At 50.3% G+C, this 22908-nt stretch overlaps 1 protein-coding gene across 3 annotated transcripts in view; it reads left to right on the top strand.

Moving 5' to 3' along the window:
* EFNB3 (ephrin B3) overlaps positions 1–18594 on the top strand; it is a 56744-nt gene extending 38150 nt beyond the window's left edge. The window contains exons 2-6 of one of the 3 annotated variants that reach the window (XM_061590019.1): positions 2367–2659; positions 9436–9528; positions 12124–12228; positions 15566–15888; positions 18059–18594. In XM_061590019.1, coding sequence (XP_061446003.1) covers positions 2367–2659; positions 9436–9528; positions 12124–12228; positions 15566–15888; positions 18059–18085 — 841 coding nt within the window. In that variant the 3' untranslated portion in view covers positions 18086–18594. Of the gene's footprint in view, positions 1–2366; positions 2660–9435; positions 9529–12123; positions 12229–15565 lie in introns of all 3 variants that reach the window. The other 2 variants (XM_061590018.1, XM_061590020.1) reach the window with 2 other exon arrangements.
* Positions 18595–22908: the final 4314 nt, after the last annotated feature.

Raw genomic sequence — 22908 nt, forward strand, 5'->3', positions numbered from 1 at the left:
ATTTGCAGCTCTAATTTATAAACCTAGATAAAGATTTGCAAAAATGCAAATTGGACAGGGATGGCAAGTTTTCAAGAGAACTGACAATGGTTTGAAACTGGGGTCAGTCCTTGTGGTGTATTCATTCATTCATCCCATCTGTGTGTCTGGTGAACAGGATGGGCAGGGTTTTTGTGTTTTGAAAACTCCCCACCTGTTTGGGCCAGGGTTGAGGGTGAGACAAAAGAAACGTGTGTAGACCAGCCTTTCCCAACCTGGTGCCAGGCTGGGAGGGATGGGAGTTGTAGTCCAAAACATCTGGAGGAAACTAAGGCTTGAGTGAAATGAAATCTCTCTCAATCCACTTCTTATTCTTAAAGATGATCTTTGTTTCCAGGCTAAATGGAAAATGTAGACCGGGGGTTCCTAACCTGTGGCCCGTGGGCTTCATTCAGGTGTTCCACAATGTTTGTATGTTTGTAAAAATGTTTGTAACAATACAGTTAAAAATCATACATCATCTAGCACAGTGCATTACAATTGCTACAACAGGCCGAAAAATCATTAAGTGGTCCCCTGAGATCCTCAGCAATTTCAAGTCATCCTTGAAGGAAAAGGTTTGGGTACCACTGAGGTGTGGGGGGGATTCCCTACATCACTGTGGAACATTAGAAGAAGGACCTTGGTTGGTTTATTAATTATTACATTTATATCCCACCTTTCCCCCAAGGATCTCAAGATGGCATACGTGGTTCTGCCCCTTCCCATTTTATCCTCACAACAACCCTCTGAGGTAGGTTAAGCTAAGAGGCAGTGACTGACCCAGGGTCACCCAATGAGCTTCAGGTGGCTGAGTGGGGGTTTGAACCCTGGTCTCCCAGGTGTCCTAGTGCAACACTCTAACCACTGCACTGCACTGGTTGTCAGGGGAGGCTGTAAATTTCAAGCAGCTGGATGTCTCTTCTTTTTTCCCCAAGAGTCCATTCCAAAATGTTTGACGGGAAAACAGGCATGTTTCCAGCTTTTCTTCCTATTATGTTTGGAATTGCAAATTTAACAAAAACAAAGACAAACAACAGGATTATAGAAGAATGAATGAAATAAAAAATAATATATGAATAATAATATTTTTAAAACCCACCATCAACTCACATTAAGGATCCAGTAACCATCAGTGCATTCATCTTAAGTTAAACATATAAGCAAATATAAGCCCTCCATATGTCCAGACAGGTACCCACACAAAACTGACATCTATATTCAAATGTAGCCGGAGCAGTGGGGTGCTCAGACCACTGTGTAATAGACGGTGGGTGTTTATCCTTCCAGCCTCGCAGGATGAGTCTCTTAGGGATTATAAAGAACTTGTCCACCAATTTTCCGACTACAGGGGGCCTAAGCCTTCCTCACTTTTGGGGTGTGTGTCTTAATTTAGCATCATAACCCTCTTTCAATGGCTGGGCTCAGCCATTGAGCTGTTAGTAGTGCTAATCAAAAGGCACATGCAGAAAGCCTTTCCACTGAGTCAGGTCCTTTCCACAGACCAGCCCCTACAAGATTGTGCTTTCATACAAGAGCAAGCCTCCCCCCGCCCCAGCACCTGTGGGAGTCCTGGCTCCTGTGTGCTTCAGCTGGAGTCCATCTAGAGACCCTCAAACCGTCCTGGACATGGACATCAACCAGCCTTCCCCAATGGCCATTGCTGGCTGGCGCTGATGGGAATTAGCATTATTATTGCTGTTTACTAAAGGTGTTAGTAACTTGTTACACAAAAGGGTCTCCAAGCAACTGACAGCATACTTGAAAGCGTAAGTAAAAACATATTAGAACAGAACCACATTTGCACAAAAACACATGCAATTCATAAAAAACGCCTAAAGCAACACTCGCGCCCCCCACCCCCACCCCATAACAGCAGCAGAAAACCTTAGCAGAATGCTAACAGGAAAAGAACACCACAGTAGCCCCATCAAAAGCTTGGGGGGAAAGGTAAATTTTTATCTGGCACCAAAAAGATGTTAACGAAGGTGCCAGTCAGACAACGCTGGGGAAAACATTACACAAATGGGGAGCCACAACTGAAAAGGTCTTCTTCCTTGTCATCATGCTCTGAGCCTCCCTCCAAGAAGGGACTCTGAGAGAAGCCTCGGGTGTGAAGATCTAAGGGTCTGGGAAGGCTGATATTGGGAGAAGCGTTCCAGAAGATATTGGGATTCTGAGCCGTAAAGAGCTTCATAGGTCCTTCAAGTGTAGTCCAAAATTTGAATTTGTATTGTAGTCCAAAACATCTAGAGGGCACCAGGTTGGGGAAGGCTGGCTTAAAAGTGCTGGACTCTTGCTTGCAAACATAGTCTGCCTGGCTGATTTTGCTGGTTGTGTCCCTGCAGGTTCCAAAATGAGGGGGGCTACATTTTGTACCCTCAAATCGGCGACCGCCTGGACCTCATCTGCCCCCGTTCAGTGCCACTGGGCCCCTTCTCCACCGAGGACTATGAATATTACAAGCTATACCTGGTCCAGACAGAGCAGGCCGAGCGCTGCGAGATCCTTCGTACCCCCAACCTGCTGCTGACCTGTGACCGGCCTGAACATGACATGCGCTTCACAATCAAGTTCCAGGAGTACAGCCCCAACCTCTGGGGCCATGAGTTCAAGACCAACCAGGATTATTACATCATCAGTAAGTTTGACATGTGGGGAAGGGAAGAAAGGGGGAACTTCTTTTACTTTCTGAAAGCTGGCAGTTTTTCAAGGTGCTTGCACAGAACTGCAAGATGCACACCCAGCTCCAGCTTGAGATGTCTGTAGATTCCACCACAGTGTTCGATATGGCTGAAGGGAAATGCAAAAGAACAAGGAGAAAGGATAAATACCTCTCCTGTGAGATGCTGAGAAAGTGAAAGAGAGCCTTAAAAATGAAGTTCAAATCAGAGATAGCTGATATGTGTGAGATATGTGTAATGTCATGTTATCATTTGATACCATGTGTGAGATATGCATGCATTTATTTATTCTTTACTTTTACCCCCACAACTTGCCAACAAACTGAAGAGAAGGCAGCTTATAAAAATTAAAAACCAAGACAAAATGAAGAATGAAACCAATTAAAATGCAGTACAGATATACATTTAAAAACAGCACTAAACAGATGGATGTTTACCCTGCCTTGTTCTTGTAATTAATTGTGGTCTTCTTGTATTTGATCATACTTCCTTGTATTTGTACAACAAGTACTCTTTAGTAGAAAGATGAGGTACAAATCAAACAAGTAAAGATCTCAGTATATGGGGAGGGAAGAGGCAGCAGCCCTTCAGATATCCTGCTCCCAGGCTATTTGGGGCTGGATTTTGGTCTCAAGCAGCACTTTGAATTGCACCCAGAAACCAGTGAAGTTGGTTGTTTGGGATAATGACCATCCTTTGATTTGGCCCCCCAAAAGAATCAAACCCTTTGTGTGTGGCCTAGGTCCAGGTGGTGGAGAAACTTGTTCAGTTAGCATTTGAAAGCGAATTTACCTAATTTGCACTGCCGATCAATATGCAAATTGGAACTCAACTGTCCTCCAAAATTTGCACGTGTCTGAATTTTGTGATGCAGTTTTTCAACCCCAACCCCAAAGTGTACCGAAAGTATTAGGAGAAAATTGCGTGCACAAATGCATGCTTTAGGGAAAATGTGCATGGAAATGTATCCCAATTTTTGTGTGAACTTTTGAAAAAGAAACGTTCACAAACTGGTGTAGAAATGGAGCGAACCGAACACAGGGCTGGAAAGCTGAGCACAGAGAGAAACCCAAATTGGTCGATTCATCTCTCCCTAGCTCTAAGCAAGTGGGCAGAAAGGACGGATGTTTTGTGCAAAAACACTTAGAGCTGCTGAAGGAGTCTGCTCTCGCCTGCCCCCCAGGGCCCCCCAGATTTACCTGGGGCAAGAGAAGCGGGAGGCAAGAGAACTAGTGGTCTCTTCAGCCAAAGAAGGCACAAGGATTCCGTGTCCCAGCATGCTGATGCGAACCTCATGCTAATTGCGCCCATTTCTGCCAAGGAGTACCAACACCTACTCCATGACTAATCAGTCACCTTTTCCTTAATTACTCATAGCAACACGATGGTGATGATGATGATGATGATGATGATACAGTGCCATTCATGTACACACCGGATTACAAAGAGTGAGAGGACAGGTCTCTGCCCCAAGGAAAATGACAGAAAGGACACAAACATAGGCAGGGGAAAGCCTGCATTGTTTCAATTGCTAAGTTGGGGTTGGCTGCAGTCGGGCAGCCGTGTCTCATCCTGGTGCCTTCCAGCTGCTTTGGACTACAACTCTCATCAGCCCCAGCCTATGGGGGGGGGAATGTTGCAGTAGGGTGGAGAGGCTAGGTGATTCTGCCGATAGCTTCATGGAAAAGATGGGCTTTGATTATCTGGTGAGATGTGGTCACCGCCAGTTAATAATCTAGCCACCATGTTCTGACCTGGTGTGCATTTCCCAGACTCTTCACGGGCAGCCCCACGAGCAACGCATTGCTTGCCCTCTTACCTTCCCAGAAATCCAGGTGCGTTAAAGTGACACCATGGGGAGGAGGCTGGGAGTCCAGCGTTTAAGGGGACCAAAGGGTGAAATTGGCCATTCTGATGAACCCCTTCTTTCAGTCTTTGGGGCAAGGGGAGAGGGATATAGTTTGGGATATGGCTAGTTTAAAGACCCACCCGTCTCTTTTTTTAAGGAAGAGGATTTTGAGTCCTCTACCCCCTCCCCTTTTCTCTCCCACTCCTCAGCATCCCTGTCTCATCAGATCTGGCTGCCTGGGGTGGCCCTTCAGCCATTGCCATGGCAACTGTCTCCTGGCAAACCTGTGTAAGCCAACGACTTGGCTGTGCCACAGCAACCACAATGTGGTAATAACCAGCCAATCTCTCTTCCCCCCTCTCCAACTTGTCCTCTCTCTCCAGAGTGGGGGGGGAGTCTAACTCAACCCTCCCTCCCTTGTGTGAGCAGTTTTTATACCAGGGCCCCCACTCTCTCGTCAACCATTTCTGAGATGCAACTGTTTCCCGGGGGAAGGGGGGCCGCAGCAAGGACCAGTTTAATGCAAGGTCCTTTTCTCACCTCTGGCCACGCAATTGTGTGTGTGTATAAGTTAATAGGTTAGGGCTATGTGGGCCTAGATGTATGGATGTGCATGGCTACAAAGGATTGTGGGTAGCAGTTTTCAGTTCTCTCTCTCAAAGACACACACACAAGAAATTTTCCTCTTTCTCTCTGTTTTCCATCTTCAGTTTTCTCTCCTTTGTAACCTGGTATATGCCCTTGGGCAAACAGACACTGTTAAAAGAAACCCGCTCGTTGCCCACCCTGCATTCCTCCCACCTTCCCCCCACTGCGCCTACCAGTGGGGCAAGCAAGGGAATCTGAATCTTGTTTAATTTATTTTATTTTATTACAAGGGGGATGCAATTCAAGGTCACAGCCCTACTCGCTGGGCAGGACAGCTGCTGGCTTTTGCGCCAGTTTCGCGTTCCACTCCACCCCAAACCTGACACTCCCCCTCAAAGCCAGCTGATGGGAGCAGCCCCTTGTGGAGCAGTAGGTCAGACATGGTGGCTTTTCAGTAGTGGCAAAGTGTTGTTGACCCAGTTTCCCTCACCCTGCCTTCAAATGTTTTTATGCCCAGCCAAGCATGAGGGTAGAGCATGAGACAGCTGAGTGGAAGGAAGGCAGCTGTCTGGGGGCAGGAGAGGTGGTGGCACCATCTAGGACAGGAAGTGATGGAAGAGAAATGACAGGCAACTGATGCAAACAACTGCCCCCCAGAAGTGGCTGCAACTCAGCACTGTAGGCAAAGGACTTAGTGCCTTCATTTGCACCACAGAAGCTGTTTAGAGTCTGTTTTGTAGGACAAATGGATAGGAATAAATAAATGAGCATAATATTTCCAGTGTCAGGAGGAGATGGTGCACGTTCCTGGCACGGGGGGAGCTGCCCCATATCGCCTCTATCCTTGAGGGATTTGGGGTGAGCGAGAGGCATGACTAACAGGCCTGAAGGCACAGCTTCAGGACGGGGTGAGCCCCTGGCACCCCTCTCATTTTGTAAAGCAAACTCTTCTATTATCTCGGATATCAATCCCTGGCAAGCACCAGGAAGAGCATTTAAATATTTTTAATGCCGATCCAGAGGCGCCACATGTATCTAATGTTAGATGAAGGGCACCCAGGTTGAAAGGTGTGGCGGTCTGGGTGGACTGAACCCTGGCGTGTCTTTTTTAATAAAGAAATAACAGAATGTCCTTTGCCATCAGCAGCGGTGTTGACTCGCTCAGTGCACAGAACATCTCTAGGGATAGGGGCTTGGCAGCGCATGCACTTATCATTTGGGGGGTGTCGCCTCTCAGGCCTGGCCTGTCTGCTTCCTCTTGAAGGGTGGCCCCCCACCAACCAGGCGTGTTCTTTGTGAGGGCTCAGCTGAGCGCGTCTAAACTGAACCGACGGACCCAGCTTCCCAGCGCCCACAGCAGCTGTCAGCAAGAGAGTCCTGTGCTGCGCTGCTCGCGACCCCTTCCTTCGTTTCACCATGAGGGCCAGTTTCCTTTGCAAGGCAGAATGAGAACCCAAAGGCCCTGGCTGTGGGCTTCCAGAGATCGCACTGCACCAGCTCAGAATTTTCTCTTCTGTGGAAACGAGTCTGAGGAATCTGCCCCCCTCCTCACCATTGCCAAAAGGAATCAGAACCTCTACTTCCTCCATCTGTAGGGCATCGATAGGGAGGGAAAAGACTACCCTCTGAGCGTGTGAAGAGTGTCTAGTTAAGGAGGAGTGGATCTGTGTGATGTGAACTTGAGTCTGTTCTGTTGCCTAACGTGTCTTGGACTGAGAACTTGAAAGATTGCATTTCAGCATCCTTAATGTTTTCCCCAGGCCCGGTATCGAAATGTGGCATCTTGCAAAAACTGATGAGCAAACTGCAAAATATGCAGTTCAGGGCCGCCCTGACCCTCAGGAAGAGTGAAGCAGCCACCACCGCCTCTGTGTGGAACGGGGGAAGATGCCATCTTGTCCTTCACCTCAGGCAGCAGAATGTCTTGGGCTGGCCCCCATGCCGTTTCCCCCCAGGTGGAAAGCAGGCTGCCCATGCAGGCTGCTTTGGGGGCGATACCACTACAGGACTCATACAAGCAAGCTGAGCCCACTGATTTGGGCTTTTGCTCCAGCCCTAGAAGACTCAGCGCCTCACTAACCTAGACGGAAAGGCCCACTAATGCCAGGGTTCTTTCGGAAAAGAAAGGTTATAACAGCAAACAAAAAAGCAAGGCCTATCAGCCCCAGGCGGCTAGGCCTAGGATTGCCCCAATGAAGACGACATATAGCATCACTCCAAAGCATTGTGGGACCGTAAAATGGTGGCTAGTGCTGGGAGGCTCCCAGAGCCTGCCACCTGGTGCAATGGAAAAGAAATGTAAAAGCTGGGGGGGGGGACACAAAGGAGGTGTCAACATAACCAGTCCAAAATACCTGGAGGCTACCAGCCTGCTATAGATGGCTCTGGGTTTTCTCATGACTCTGAAAGGAAGGCTGTGTGCAGTTCAGCTGCAACAACATGATTTAACATAATGATGATTTAGGTCGGTTTTGGCTGCTGATCCATCACATGCTTTATCTTGGTAACGCAGGCAACCTTGGCTGGTATTTCCCACAGAACGGTGAGTTTGTGGGTAGGGCGAGTTTCAAACTGTGGACCTGACAGCTAATTCCATTTTTTTAAAAAACCAAATCTAAGATTTTTGCCCAACCTTTCAGAGGCTTATGGCCCTCTTGAGGTGGGTTACAGCAATTAAAATCTCCATCATGGATTCCCCCCCATACACATTCACAAAAAGACGAGCATGAAAGATTAAAAACAATCCTCAACACAGAGTTATGAAGCGCAACGCTATGCTCATCTGCAACAGGACAGGTCTGGGTTGGTTATGAGTTGCCAGAGTAGCCCGTCTGGATGCCCTCTTCCTTGCGTCTCGCCTCACGGTGGCTTTGGCCACTTCTTTGTGTGACTTCTCATGACATCTCCTGGATTTCAACCTCTTCCCAAGGGCTGCAACTGTGCTTGGGGTGCTATTCTGGGCAAGTCCGAATTGTGGGCTTGGCTGCTCAGTGCCAACGCTTGTGGGGTGTCGGGGGACGCTGTCTGCCTGTTTGCCAAGATGGCTGGAGTCTGCCAGGCATTGGCAGAGCAAGTGTGTAAAAACTCCTTGCGAGTCTCTGCGGTGGATGGCTTATTAGTGGATCATGAGGGGAACTTTGTCTGTGCAAACATTAAACACCGTGTTTAAAAATTAAATAATGCTGCAGTGCATCCTTGGAAAGGTAGAGTTCTCAGATGGGGCTCTGGGAGCATTGAGGGGGGCTGCAGGGTGGGGCCCTGAGTTGCTGGCCTCAAGGCGAAGCATGAGGGGCACCTCTGCACCCTTTTCTTCTTCAGGGCCTAATCCCCACAATCCTCTTAATGCCACAAGGTCTGTTTTTACCCATCTGGGGCAATTAAGGGAATTCAGGCCAGCCCTTTTGAGGGTGGAGGGCTGTCCTTGGCTTCTCCACTCCATCGCCCACCCTACTCCAAACATTAAGGGGAACACCAAGCAGGAAAAGTTGCTCTAGGGTTCCCCATCCCCCTGCTCCCCTGGCGTCATACAAGGCATTTTTGCGATCTCCCTCACAACCAGCGAAATTGTTTATTTGTAATTTAACATCTATGCCACCCTTGGAGATGGTGGCTTACGCAAGAGAAACCAAAGCAGGTATCCTCGTGAGTTAGTAACAAAACTAAAAAAGGGTAAAATGGCAGATGAAAAACTGGCAGTGATGCAGTCACCACAGTTTTTAGCAATTAACAACTTGGGGACATGAATTTCAAAAAATGGGTTCACCTAGCGCTGAAAAAATAGCAAAATTCGATGTCAGGAAGCCTCCCTGGGGAGTAATCCCATAAAGGGAGCACCACTGCTGGAAAGGCCCTATAATAACTATACAAATGGGTTTCTTCTCATTTTTAAAATATACTTTCATAATCATGGCACACCTAGTCACCTCTTGCGGTGCACCAGTGTGCCGCGGCACACCATTTGAGAATCACTGCCTTAGTGGCTTCTGGTTTCAAGGGTTCCTGAGGAGGGCCTCAGGTGATGATCTGAGGCTCAGCACACAGACAGGCCGGCGATTCCTCTAGGCCCTCTGGTCCCAATTCATGCAGGGCTTTAAAGGGAGTCACCAGCACTTAGAATTGTTCTCAGAAGATGTTTAAGAATTGGTGAGATGTGTGTAAAAAAAGCCTTGCAGCCGTATTTTGAACAAGCTGGCACATCTGGACAGTCTTCAAAGGCAGCCCCATGTGCAATACCTTGCAGCAGTCTAACCCATGACCACAGCTGATACCAATTTCTCTCTACCTTCTGCCCCACAGCAACTTCAGATGGTACCAAGGAAGGGCTTGAGAACATGAAAGGGGGTGCCTGCCTTTCCAAAGGCATGAAAGTCGTCTTGAAAGTCGGGCAGCGTAAGTCTCTGGGTTGGAGGGAGGGGGAAGAATAAAAAAGGGGGGACTTTGTACTCCTGAATTCTCTCTGTGGGGGAAGATTTGGATGCGTTGGATATGGGGAGTTGGCCCAGGGATCCCTGGAAGGCGAACAGGGTCTACTGCATGAGAGCAGAGCATTCTGGGAGCCAGAACTTCTTCAGAAAAGAGTGAGGCCTTTAGGTTAAGACAGGAGATGTTGGGAACAAGGAGTCTCGCATCCTCCAGAAGAGGGGGGAAATGCCCAGACCAGCCTTCCCCAACCTGGTGCCCCCCAGATGTTTTGGATTATGCACTGGCTGGGGCTGATAGGAGTTATAGCCCAAAACATCTGGAGGACACCAGGTTGCGGAAGGCTGGCCTAGTCTCTGGCTTATGCCCTGTCCACACACACGGCCACCACTGCAGCAGCCGAAACTCCTGATAGTTGGATCATTTGCTCATTCCTTCTACAACCCCCTCGGATTTGGGAATGCCACACTAGCCAGGCGTGGGGCCCCTGCCGGGTGATTCAGATGAGCCAATAACTGTCCAGTAATTGGGAGGTGGGGGGAAAGGAAGAAAATAGGGTGTGAGCAATTGGGGGAGGTGTCATCCTATAGATGCCCCCGAGTGCAGCCTGTCTTCCCCCTTCTTTTCTCCCAGCTCAGTTGTTTTTCACCCCCATCCCCTCCAGCCTCTGCATTTTCTGCCAATGCCCCTGTGACGCCAGCTGCTCATCACATATCCTGCCCACTGACTCAGATATGCATTTAATCTTACAAATAAGCGGAACAAATGTGAGGCATCAGAGGGGGTTGGGAGGTGGGTGTCCTGACTTTGAATGCCTCTTTGGCCACAAAGGCTCTCTGCACATGGCCTTGGGCTAAGCTTCTTTTTCTCAGTCTGACATACCTCGCAAGACTGTTGTGAGATCAAAATAGAAGTGAAATTAATCTCTGCTCTCTGGGATTGGTTTGTTTGTTTACTCTTAACCTGATTTCTGAACAATTTTAAAAATTGCTTTAATTTTTATTATACTTTTTTAAAAAAAATGCAAATTTTAAATTATCATACTTCAGAAATTCACCTTTGAATTTGCAAAACATATTGCCAAATGGCTCGCCTTTGCATGGCCCACTCACCTCACCTGTTTGCTTCAGCTCAAGAATAAAATAAGCGAAAGGAACATGTTAAGGTGCCCCCATCTCTGCAGTCATAGTGAGAAAGAAAGCGATGTATATCTAATGTAAATTCAATTAAATTGATGGGGACAGAATGTGGCCGTGTACCATGATTGGAGGAAGGGGGGTAGAGATGTGAGACCTAAAATTTTAAAGATGGTTCAGGAAGCATTTGTTTCTGGACAAAAGGAATCTCTACTTTTGGAGGAGGGTCTGTTGCGGGAGGCACCCTCTAAAGGTCAGGGTAACTAGTGGCAGCTATGATAGTTCCTGTCACCCATGAGTCAGGTCACCTAGTGGTAGCCGTTGCTACTGCAGGTGTTTTTAAATCCATACTTTGGACACATAATGAGAAGACATGATTCACTAGAAAAGACAATAATGCTGGGAAAAACAGAAGGGAGTAGAAAAAGAGGAAGGCCAAAGAAGAGATGGATTGATTCCCTAAAGGAAGCCACAGACCTGAACTTACAAGATCTGAACAGGGTGGCTCATGACAGATGCTATTAGAGGTCGCGGATTCATAGGGTCGCCATAAGTCGTAATTGATTTAAAGGCACATAGCAACAACAACAAACTTCAAAATGCAAAGGAACTGGCTCTTTCTGGCAGCAGCTGGGTAGACACTGCCACCTGACTGCCTACACCCACCCACTGGTGTGACCTCAGGTCCTAGCGCTCACCACCGTTCAGAGCACAGCCTAAGTTGTTCCTCTGCAATAGTGCAGGCTTCCCCTTGCATTCAGTTTCATTGGCTGACCTCCGTTTGGGGCGTTCATGGGCCAAGACTTCACAGTCATCGATGCTCATGATACATTTTTCTAGTTTCGCTTTAAGAACATCTTTAAACCTCTTTTGCTGTCGACCGATATTCCATTTTCCATCCTTAAGTTGGGAGTAAAGTAGCTGCTTTGGAAGACGGTGATCAGGCATTCGGACAGCATGGCCAGTCCAGCGAAGTTGCACCCACCCCTCAGCTCCGCCCGGCTTATATGCCCTCATTCTGCTTTGCAAGATTTAAACTAAAAAGAAAATGTCAAACTAGATGCTTTTGTTTATTTTTGAACTGGGCCAACTTTTCTTGAAGTGCCAGAGTATGCAGGCATTTGAGGCACACAGAACTTGGTGCATTCCATCTCTGCCTGTTGCAGACTTCTGCGTAACTTGGAAGCTGGCTGGCTTCTGTTCTATCCCGTGAAAGGAGCCCACTTCATTTGTGTTTCTTAAGCCCAGGGTTGCAATGCACGGTCACGTGCTGGAGCATAACGGAAGGGGCAATGGCCAAAGTTATGCCCAGGATGGGATGGGCGTCTCTTTTTGACCCTATTTGAGTCTCTTCCCCCAGCCCCTATGCACACCTCGTCGCTGGCCCTGCACTTGCCCACCACTCTCTCTGTCTGCCCTTGACCCCCAGATCCCAACACGGGCTCCAAAACTCAGAAGTCGGTTCCAGACGCGCCTGCTGACAAAGAGCGAGGGACGTCGGGGGCCGCTGAGCCCAACAAGGAGGTGAACCCAGGTATGCCCTCCCCTACAACCCATCCCCAGGCACAGTGAGAGGAGGGATTCTCCTGTCTGCACCAAAATCGACACCCCCGCGTGGAACCCCGTCGCCCCTCTCGCCAGTTAAGCCCCACTCTTGGATCATAGGACTTTGGTTTGGATTCCTGCACTGAGCAGGGGGTTGGACTTGATGGCCTTATAGGCCCCTTCCAACTCTACTATTCTATGATTCTATGACCATAGAGTTGGAAGGGGCCTATAAGGCCATCGAGTCCAACCCCCTGCTCAGGAAATCCACAGCTAGAGCATCTCCCGCAAATAGCTGTCCAGCCTCTAACAGTTCTAACAGTTAGGAGGTTTTTCCTGATGTTCAGTCGACATCCGGCTTCCTGCAACATGAGCCCATTATTCCGTGTCCTGCACTCTCATGTCTGCCCTTCTATGCTGTCTCTACATGCACACACGCATACCCCGCCACAGCAGTCGAAGTGCTGTTCTTCCATAACCGCATGCCGTGAACTTCGGGGTCTGAAGGAAGTCTACCGCATTCCATAAATGCCTGCCTCTTTCTGTGCGGCGGAAGGATCCTGAGGCATGAGAAAAGAAGGGTCTCTTGTTTAGAGACATTGTTAGGGGAAGGGAATGCTGCGCCTTGAGGCTAACAGACGGAGAACCCAGGCGTCCTGGCTCCCGGAATCCTCTGCTTTCAACACATTAGAAACCCCTCCCCCAGGAATTCAACCATAATGGGCGCCTTTGCCAACCTGATGCCCTCCAGATGTGCTGGCTGGGCTGATGGGAGTTGTAGTCCAAAACATCTGGAGGGCGCCAGGTTGGCACAGCCACCCATTATGGCTTCTCATATCCTGTGTCTGAGAGAACCCCACCATCTTGGCTCCTATTCCTCCTTCTCTAACCTTGCTTCTTCCCGGGGAACCCAGGCATCCTGGCTCCCCGCTTTTTAACCCATTTGGCTCTCAAGGACGAAGGCATTGGTAGGACTCCTTGCCCCCTCTGCTGGCAATCTGTGTTCAGCCCCGACATACCCAAACAGTAAAACTGAAGAGGAGGCTTTGTTGGGGTGGGGGGAAGCACCTTGTGTAGTATTTTCTTCTGCCTCTCTTCCATCTCAGGGACAGCAGAGGAAGCCAGGAGAGCGGGGTCCGGGGCTGAGATTTATTGATAGTGATGGTTGAAATGAACCCTGCCGAGCCGGGCTGGGGGAGGGATCAGGGAGGCAATTAGCTCCATTAACCAGAGTCGACAGACACTCATCAGCACCTTTTCTTACCAAGCAGGGGCCGCTTTGCAACTTGAATGCACCTGCCCCAACCAAGGAGTTTTTGGTTATTTTCCAGTCTTCATATACAGAATAGGAAGGCCCTCTTCAGAAGCTAAACTCGTGCATCAGGCCAACGCTTGAGCCAGGCCACACTGCTGGCTAGCCACACCCCCAAGGGGGCACGCCGGCTAGCTGCACCCCGTGGTGTCCACACACCCGGCACGGATGTCTGCAGGGAGGGAGACGTGGCGCGGACAGCTGCAGTGCCCCGAGACGTCCGCAAGAGCTGGAACCCTGCGCGGCCGGCCGGCCAGCCATTGTGTGTACGCTGCTACAGCGATCCACATGAAGGCTCTGCCCTGCAGACGCTTGCGCTGCGTGTATGGCAGCTGGGTCTATGTGTGGCTACTTGGGGAGTGGATACTCAGCATGGCCTCGCTCCCTGCTCAAGCATGGGCCTAAGGAAGAGCTGTGGCCAGGGGGTAGAGCATCTTCCAGAAGGACCCGTGTTCAGTCCCTGATGGGATCTCTGGTTAGGCCAGAGAGATTCGCCACCTGAAATCCCTGAGGGCCACTGCCATACTGAGCTAGAGGGACCCCAAAGGACTGACTTGGTGTGAAGCAGTTTCCTGTGTCACTATAACTTCTGAATAGGGCAAAGATCCAGGCCTGCCTTCCTTCCTCTGAGTGGCTGAAGTCTTTCCAGGTCCCCCAGGCCCAGAAATCTTTGAGCTGGGTGAGGAAATTGAACTTGGGCCTCCTGTCTAGAAAAGCCTCTAGTTCTGGCCTCTAGCTCTGAGGCTGAGTCTTCCCCACGGAGTCCCACACGGCCTGATTCGCCCTGAAGGAAAAAGCCGAGAGAGTTTGCAGCGCTTGTCATGCCTGCCTTGACTGCCAACAGGAAGTGGCTTAGGAAATGTAACCTAAAAGAAACACTTTCTGTAAGTTTCCGTGGAATTGGTTAGGGGAAAAGCAAGCATCATAACTTAAACTTTCTTTGCATGAGGAGGACAGGACAAAATCCAATCCTTTTTTTGGATTGAGCATGTCAGGCTGCAGGGAAGGTGGGTGCATGCTTGCTCTCCCATGATGGTGGATTCCCTCCGCCCCCATGCACATACTCGCACATGCATAGAAAGCTAGCTTCTCAGGAAAAGGGCTAGTTTTCTCCTTGCCATGCAAGCAGGGACCCTTTTTCCACAAAGGACCCATCAGTCATGCAACCTCCACTGTCAGCCTGAAGTGGTACAACAGAGAGCAGGGCTGGGGAATTTCTTTCAGCCCAAGGGCCACATTCCCTTTTGGGCAACTTTCTGAGGGCCGCATGCCAGTGGTGGGCAGGGCCAGAAGCAATATTGGGCGGAGCAATCAGTGCAAATGTTACCTTTGTCCAAAAGGCTAGTTTCTATGCACGCTTGTGCGCGCACACATCTCTCCATCCAGGCAAGGCCTTCTCAGAGTTCGAGGACCCATTGCAGCCAGGGTGCAAAGCCGGGCCAGTGAGGGGCATGGCCTGGAAAGGGTCCCAAGTGCCAGACAGAGAGGCCAGGAGGGCTGCATCTGGCCCCCGAGCCTGCCACCCCTGATCTAGAGACAGCCTTATCCTGCCCTTTTGGTGAACGAACTGCCCCCACCCCCCGGCCATTGTATGTATCTGTGCATGCATGTATTGATAAGATTTGTTACCGTTCTTCTTCACCAGCAGTTTCCTGGGTGGGTTAAAATGATCAACTTGTGCAATTATCAGACAAGGAGAGTATACATTCCAACCAAGATATGAGTCCCACAAAACAAAATGCCTTTGCTCTCTAAGGCCAGGGTAAAAAGGTGCGTCTTCTGCATACAACATACTGGACGCGCCTCTCTGGGTGGGGAGGGAGTTCCACAGTTCAGGGGCTGCCACAGAAAAAGCACCTTCCCTTGGGCTGCCACTGCAGTGAGTAATGTCTCTGTGATCTGTTGGGCAGGTGATGCCCTGGGGCAGGGAAGCTGGTTGCTGAATATAGTAGGGGGCCTGGCAAAGAAGACTTGTCTCCCTAAATACTCTTTTTTTCCCCTCCTCCAAAACCAGGACCCCCAGCTGGGAACACCACTGGGAAAGTGGGGGGAGAGAACGGTCCCCTTCCGCAGTCCAACGTGCCCATCATCGCGGGGGCCGCCGGGGGAGCTGCCTTTGTCCTGCTGGTGGCCGCCGCTGTGACAGGCGCCCTCTGCTACCGCCGGCAGCGGGCCAAGCACAGCGAATCCCACCACCCGCCTTTGTCACTCAGCACTCTGACCAGCCCCAAGCGAGGGGGCGGGGGCGGTGGGGGCAACAACAACGGCTCCGAGCCCAGTGACATCATCATCCCGCTCAGGACTTCAGACAGCGCCTTCTGCCCCCACTACGAGAAGGTGAGCGGCGACTATGGCCACCCGGTCTACATTGTGCAGGAGATGCCTCCCCAGAGCCCCGCCAACATCTACTACAAAGTATGAGGAGGGCCAGGCAAGCTCAGCTGCCTCTGGCTGCGTCTCCCACTCATGTGGTGGGGAGGGGAGAACTCTGCACCGGCGGGGTGGACGGGGACCTCGCCACCCCTGCACCTCTCCTGCCCACCCTGGATCACGCGGCACCAATGGGGGGTGAGTGCCCTCCTCCAGCAATCGAGGGGTTCCCAGAACTTGGACCCTCTTCTCCCAAAGAAGAAGGCAAGGACTCTCTCTCCACCCCTCTCCTCTCAGAGGCCTCCCCTTTCAGTGGATTCTCACCTGGCTTAGGGTGAATGGAACAAGGGAGGTTGGCCCTCTTCCGGTCGGGCACCAGTGAAGTTAACAGAGACAAGCCTCCCTCTCACCTCCCTCCACTTTCTCTGCTGGAAAAAAGGACAGAGTCCACCCCTGCCAGCCACTTCCCTCCTCCCAAGTCAGTTCATTTCTTTGTAGAGTCCAGCACAGGTCAGGGGGACGGGACACGCTTGCATTTCTGTCCTGGGGGGGCATTCATGAGCAGGTGGGCTGTGCTCCAGAGTCCCCTTTCGATGGGTGCTCCCATTCAACATAGAAGATGTGCACCCATCAGCCAAAGCGAATTTAGATGGAGGTGTTTTTTGTTTTTTTTAAAAGGAAATATTCATGCACAAATTTCCTTGCAAAAATTCAAATTTACTTTCTTGGTTACTGTTTTTACAACATATCCAAGGTTTATGCTGTTGTGGTCAGAGATTTGCCGGTGGGGGAGGGATGGGTGAGAATTTCTATTCAGTTCACATTTCAAGCAGAATTTAGCAAATTTGCGCTTTCCAAAACAATTTGAGAACCGAAAAGCAGCCATCCTTTGAAATTCGCATTTATTAGAATTTTGGGATGCAGTTCACCAACTAAACAACATTTACAAAAATGCATTTATTAGGGGAAAGTGTGCATAAAAATGAACACAAGTGAAAATAACATGCAAAAAGGCATGAAAGGATGAAAAATGGCTTGCAAAAATTTGTGCCTTTGTCAAAACTGCCCACAAAAATGTGTTTATTTGGAGAAATTCTCACTAAAATGGTGGAGAATTTTCATGAGGGTTTTTTTTTAAAAAAAATGCAGATCGCTGTAGAAATGTGGAGGACTTAATTTAACATTGGAAAACTGAGAAAGAGAACTGGAACAGACAGATCTTTCCATCCCTAGTGTGGGGAAACACAAAAGTCCCAAGGCTGAATTTAATGTTGTCTTTTTTTTTAACCCCTCTATCAAGACTTTCCCTCCCCTGATATATCCATCAAAACTGACACTTCAGACATTAAATCTGAAAATCTGGAGAAAGTTTACACAGTTTCAGTGTCCTGCCAAGTCCAGTTTGGGCTCTGCAAAAGACACTGTATTCCTGTCGACTTCTTCAGGCTTCAGTAAGGAGAGCATTCAATGGTGATGCAAAGCCAGGGCCGCCTTCTTACCTGCCCGGCAAAAGCACACCTTCAGGGCAGCTGTTGGCTAGCCATTTGACTTGGCCTGTCCCGCTGAGGCTGCTTGCCCCCATTGTAGGTCCCAGTAGGGAATGGGTCCCCAGCCTGGTGCCATCCAAATGTTTCGGATGACAATTTCCATCAGCCCAGCCAGTATGTAGAGTTGTAGGTCACATCCACACCATACATTTAAAGCATATTCAACACACGTTGAAAGCACATGGCTTCTTCCAGAGAATCCTGGGAACTATACCCCCGACAGAGCTACAATTCTGCGCATCCTTAACAAACTACAGTTCCCAGGATTCTCTGGGGGAAATGATGTGCTTTCAATGAGCATTGAATGGGCTTTAAATGCATGGTGTGGATGTGACCACCGTTCAAAACATCTGGAGGGCGCCAGGTTGGAGAAGGCTGCGTTGACACCTTCATCCTCCTGCTCACAGCTTGCGTTTGAAACCCTAAGAAAAAACCACCCCATGGTTGCATCTTCCTTCCCCTTCTGGCCACCATCAGACCCCCAAATGCTAGTCCTTGACTATTAACCCTGTCAACCCTTCCGCTGTCGCCCTTCCACGGATCAGGGTTGGGTTGGGATGCAAAATGAAGGACACCATTTTCTCTGCCAGTGTTTTGGATCGGACGGACTCTGGTGACAGTGGAATCCACGAACTGGACTCAACTACTTGGAAGAGGATCACTTGTTTATTTATCTGCTGGCGGCCATTTTGGTAGCCTTTTGTTGTTTAGTTGTTAGAAGAAGCGAAGTCACACAAAATGGCCGCCCTTCCCCATCTGAGGAGATAAGGGGGGGCTTGCTCCAAGGGTCTTCTGGTTGTCCTAATTTGGGAGGAGACTGAGACTGTGATTCTCCCCCCCCCCCTGCCCAAACGGCCACCTCTGGTGGATCTTCAGCAGCAGCAGCGTCTTCTCGTGTGCGTGAGGTTTCATGGCGCTCCAAAAGACTTCATGTGTTAGACGTGGGGAATGTGGCTGAGCCTTCCTGCTTTGGCAAGGAAACGAAAAACACAAAAAAAGGAAACAAAAAATGTGGTCTTTTTCAGCTTTAACAGAGGTTGTTGTTTTTTTTATCTGAGAGTTTCTTAGCTTTGTCGGTGGAATTTTACTGTTGGACATTGTTGATTATAGAAGTTCTTGTGCAGCTGGTTCGGACTCTTCTCTGCTTATTTCCTACTTCCCCCCCAAAAATATCCCCCAAACCAAGTCTGCTCCACAGGAGAAAGAGGTACCCAAGGAACCATGATTGCACCCTCTCATTCCCTTTGGGAAGAAGGACGAGATATACATTTAATTAATTAATAATAGCTCTTGCTGCAGCAGGAGGAGGGCAGCGTGTGAGGTTCTTGGTGCTTTCAGGGTTTGTGTGTTCCTAGAGAGGCTCCAAACGTGCCCTGAAGCCAACCAGAGGGAGAAAAAGGGCCCATTGGACTCATGATAAAAATGGGAAGCCACCATTGGTCACCATCCCCTCTTGACCTCTTCTCCATACCCCCACAGGTCTGGGGGTGGGTTTTAATTTTCTGTGAAGGCACTCTGTACATGCTCAGAGGGAGAAAAGTGGATAGCAGCAGCCATCCTCCAACCCTGTTACCCCCTCCCTTATCCCAAAGCCCGTTTATCCTAAATTGGAGCCCGCAATCCCTGGGGGTGTGGGGGGAAGGGGAGTCCTCTGGCTCCCTCCTTTAATTGCTTCTGAGTTGGACAGAGCCTGATAGTTTCTGTGCCTCACCTGACCTTCCATCCCCTTCTCAGGCAGTTGGACCAGCAAACCTTGCTTTCTGCGTGATGGATTCTGACAGTGTACACCTCTGCAGCCCCCCCACAGCTGTATCTGTCCCATGTGCCAAAGATCTCATTGAGACCTCCCCCCTCCCTACACACATGCACATGTGCACATAGGTAAGCAGCACCCAAAAGTGGCTTAACAGGGCGAGAGTTTCTATGAGGGGTGGGCAAGAGATTTGGCACGCAAGCAGCCCCTCCCTCAAGCACAGGCAATAAACTTTGTTCAGATCACAGCGGGCAGGCGTTCCCCAAACTGGTGACAGGTGCCCCCGCCCTCCATGCAACTGCCACAATCTCTCCCTCTCACACTCACTGCCCCCCCCTCAAACGCATGCATCACGGGCCGGCCTGCTGCCATTTCCAGATACCTTGTCAGTGTTCGAATGAGACAAGAGGTTATTTTGGGTCTGGGAGGAAGAGAGCACGATCAGAGCCAAGGGAGAGATGCCAACTGCTAACGTGCCCCAGCACGGACAGGGAGGAGAACCTGGGCGCGCACAGGCAGCAACAGGGGCGCTGCCAGGATCTGAGTCCTTCCTTTCCTGTCAAACAGGAGCTGATTCCTATCTAGGGATGCGTCCCAGCACATCGTAGAACCACCCGAACAATTCCAAGTCTGTGTAATGTGTTTGGGAAGAATGCTCTTTTCATTGTGGGGGGGAGGGAGGGTGTGTGGTAGCAGAAGCGCAATTCTGCCTGTGCCCAGGGGGGGCACTCTAAGGAAAGTGCCCTGTGGCATCCTTCACCAACCTGGTGCCCTCCAGATGTTTTGAACTACAACTCAATTGTAATCAAAAACAGCTGAAGGGCACCGGGTTGGCAAATGCTGTACTGGAGATGAAGACATTTCTCAATCAAGTTTACCTAACTGGGAGGTTTTGTTCACATCACATTTTTTTCTTCTTTTTAAGTCAGTTGTACCTAGCACTGGATTTAAAACTGCAGGTCCACTGAAGCATCACGTCGACACTTGACATTATCACTTTCAAGCCTGCTAACAAAACTGCAGATTTGTTCTGAGCCGGAGGCTGTTGGTGGTGGTGTGTGTGTGTGTGTTGTTGTTGTTGTTTTGAAATGATGATAATGGTGCCCCCTTCAAAGACTGATTTTGAAAGTGACATTTTTATTTTTGCCTTTCCAAATGTGGGTTTGCAAACGCTGGACATTCAACCCAATGTTGAATGTGTGTGAAATTTCAGTTTTGGCATGAAACTATGCACAGCCAGGCAGTGGGGTTCTGGTGAGGTGGAGGAAACCTTCACCTCTTCCCCTCCCCACCACAGAAGCCCTCTTGTGTGCCGGTGACAAGCCCATACACTGTGATGGGTGCAAAGGAGGCGTTCTGGGGGACCACACGATACGGCGGGGTGGAGGATGGGTGGGAGGGTGGGGGAAGCCCATTAGCTCAGCCAGCTCAGCCGCTTGGCTGGGAGCCAGAGGTCGCCTGGGGTCATTCCCCAATTAGGTCACATTTTCTCCTCCTGTCTCCACTCCTGGAACAAGCCACTGCTAAGGAGGCAGCGTTTGGGGTTCCTGTCCTTTGCCGGGTGGGATCTACCGGATTAGAGAAGAGGCGGGGGAGGCTCCTTCCTAGCCGGCCTTTCTTCCAGTGGATTGTACAGTAAGGCCTAATGGGTGTCTGGGTGGGTGGAGGCACCCCTGGCTTCTCTCCTTTGCTTCCCAGTCAGTTTACCTTGCTGGGGCCCAGACGAAGGGCAGGGGTGAGGTGAGGCGAGGGGGAGAACTGGTTTACATATGACAAAGGGAATTAATCAAAAGAGGCCCCTTAACCAGAATCCCTCAGGTTCAGGGAGTTTGAAAGTTGCACTGGTCCTGTGAAAAGAGGGATATCAAAGGGCGAAACGGCCTTTGCTTTGATTTTCTTGTTTTTCTACAATTCCCAGGTGCCTCCCATGATTTTGCTTCAAGCATGGATGTTTGGAATAAAGATGGACTAAAAAGGCAGACAGTGCATAGGGTCTAACAAGAGCGTAGGCCTCGGACCGGTTGCTGGCGCCAAGGTTCAGCCCCACGGTATGCGAGGGAGCGCCCCACTGCCTTGGAGCACTGGCAAAATGTCTTTCCCTTGGCAATAAGTCACGGAGGCCCATGCTACGTATGTGACCTCAATGAGGCCAGAGAGTTCATTGCTCAGCATGATTACTGGGGCAACAACCAGGCATCAGCACAGCACCCGCCCCATCATGCCTTCTTACAAACACACACACCATCTTGGCAGAATTTGGCACATGAGGGGGCACCCCACCACTCCTGCCGCCAGTCCTCTCTGGCAGATGCCGCCTCAGGATGGGTAGGTGGGGGAAGTTATGTACTGGCTTGTTAGACCTCCCACCCCCCCACTCTTCAGCTGAAAAGGCTCCCAGAGCAGGATTAAGAACATAAGAAGAGCCTGCTGGATCAGGCCAGTGGCCCATCTAGTCCAGCATCCTGTTCTCACAGTGGCCAACCAGGTGCCTGGGGGAAGCCCGCAAGCAGGACCCGAGTGCATACAGTAGATTAAAGCAAGACAGTCCCTGCTCCCGGCCCTGCGTTCTAAAAGACATGACACAAAAGGAAAAACAGGAGGGGAGGGAAGAGAGGGACCCCCCCCCAGTGGCTTAGAAGCACACGAACCAAGGCGGGTGTTGGTCTGTGGTCCCTGGCTGGGCCTAAAGTGATGCTGTCTCTCTAAGTCTCTCCCCCTGAACCGAGCAGTTGGCAACAATAAGGCACAAAACGGGGGCAAGAGGTCAGGCTGATGTGCCCCTTTCAGTCTGAGCTCCATCCACGACTTTTGAGCCAGGCTTTCATGTCGCCAAGCAGCTGAAACATGGCTCTCTCCGGTACCTTTAACAGATACAGATCTTTGGCAGGCGCGGCTTGTCTCATTACAGGGCAAGAGAAGCTGCATCCGGCAGAATTCTCTCCTCTGCGCATCCCCCCCCCCCCCGCGGCTGGAGTGAGGATGGGGAGGAAGAGAAACCCTCTAAAGCACTAGAGAAATTGAGGAGGAGGGCCAGGACTGCTGGGTCCCCTGGGTGGCCGACTAACATGTTCTAGCCTAAGGCCTAAAAACAGGGACTGGGGAACAGCCCCACTCCCTGCCTCCTGCTTTCTCCCCCAGATCTGGAATGGCCAGGCGCAACTAGGACTCCTGAGTTCAGTCTGGGAAGACAGCCGTGGGTAATGATGCAAGTGTGGGCCTGAGAGCCGTGAATTCTGCTTTGGAAAGGGAAGATGTCCTAGTGCAGCCTTCTCTAACCTGGGGCCCTTCAGATGTTTTGGACTACCATTGGCTGACTGTAGGCCAAAACGTATGGAGAGCCCCAGGTTGGGGAAGGCTGGCCATCTCTGTTCTAGCAAGGAGCCCAAACCATTGCATTGGCCTGCAGGGTCACTTGGCGACAGGATTCCTGTAACCGCCCCAGACAGGTACGGGTCACAGCGCCCGAATCGGCCTTTGCAGTTGCCACGTGGCGCTGCCCTGCTGTGGGCAGGCAGCCTTGCCTGCCCATTGTCCCCTACAAGACACAGGCCCTGTTGGAGCAACGAGGCAGGCGGGCGGGCTCGTTGGGCCAGAGCAAGGCCCTGTCACTCTCCTCCCACACAGTATCGCTGCTGCTATTTAAGCATTCTTTGGTGCAAAGAGTGGCTAGGTACTCTGCGGCAGAGG

This window comes from Rhineura floridana, chromosome 11, assembly GCF_030035675.1.
Source record: "Rhineura floridana isolate rRhiFlo1 chromosome 11, rRhiFlo1.hap2, whole genome shotgun sequence".
Lineage (NCBI taxonomy): Eukaryota > Metazoa > Chordata > Lepidosauria > Squamata > Rhineuridae > Rhineura > Rhineura floridana.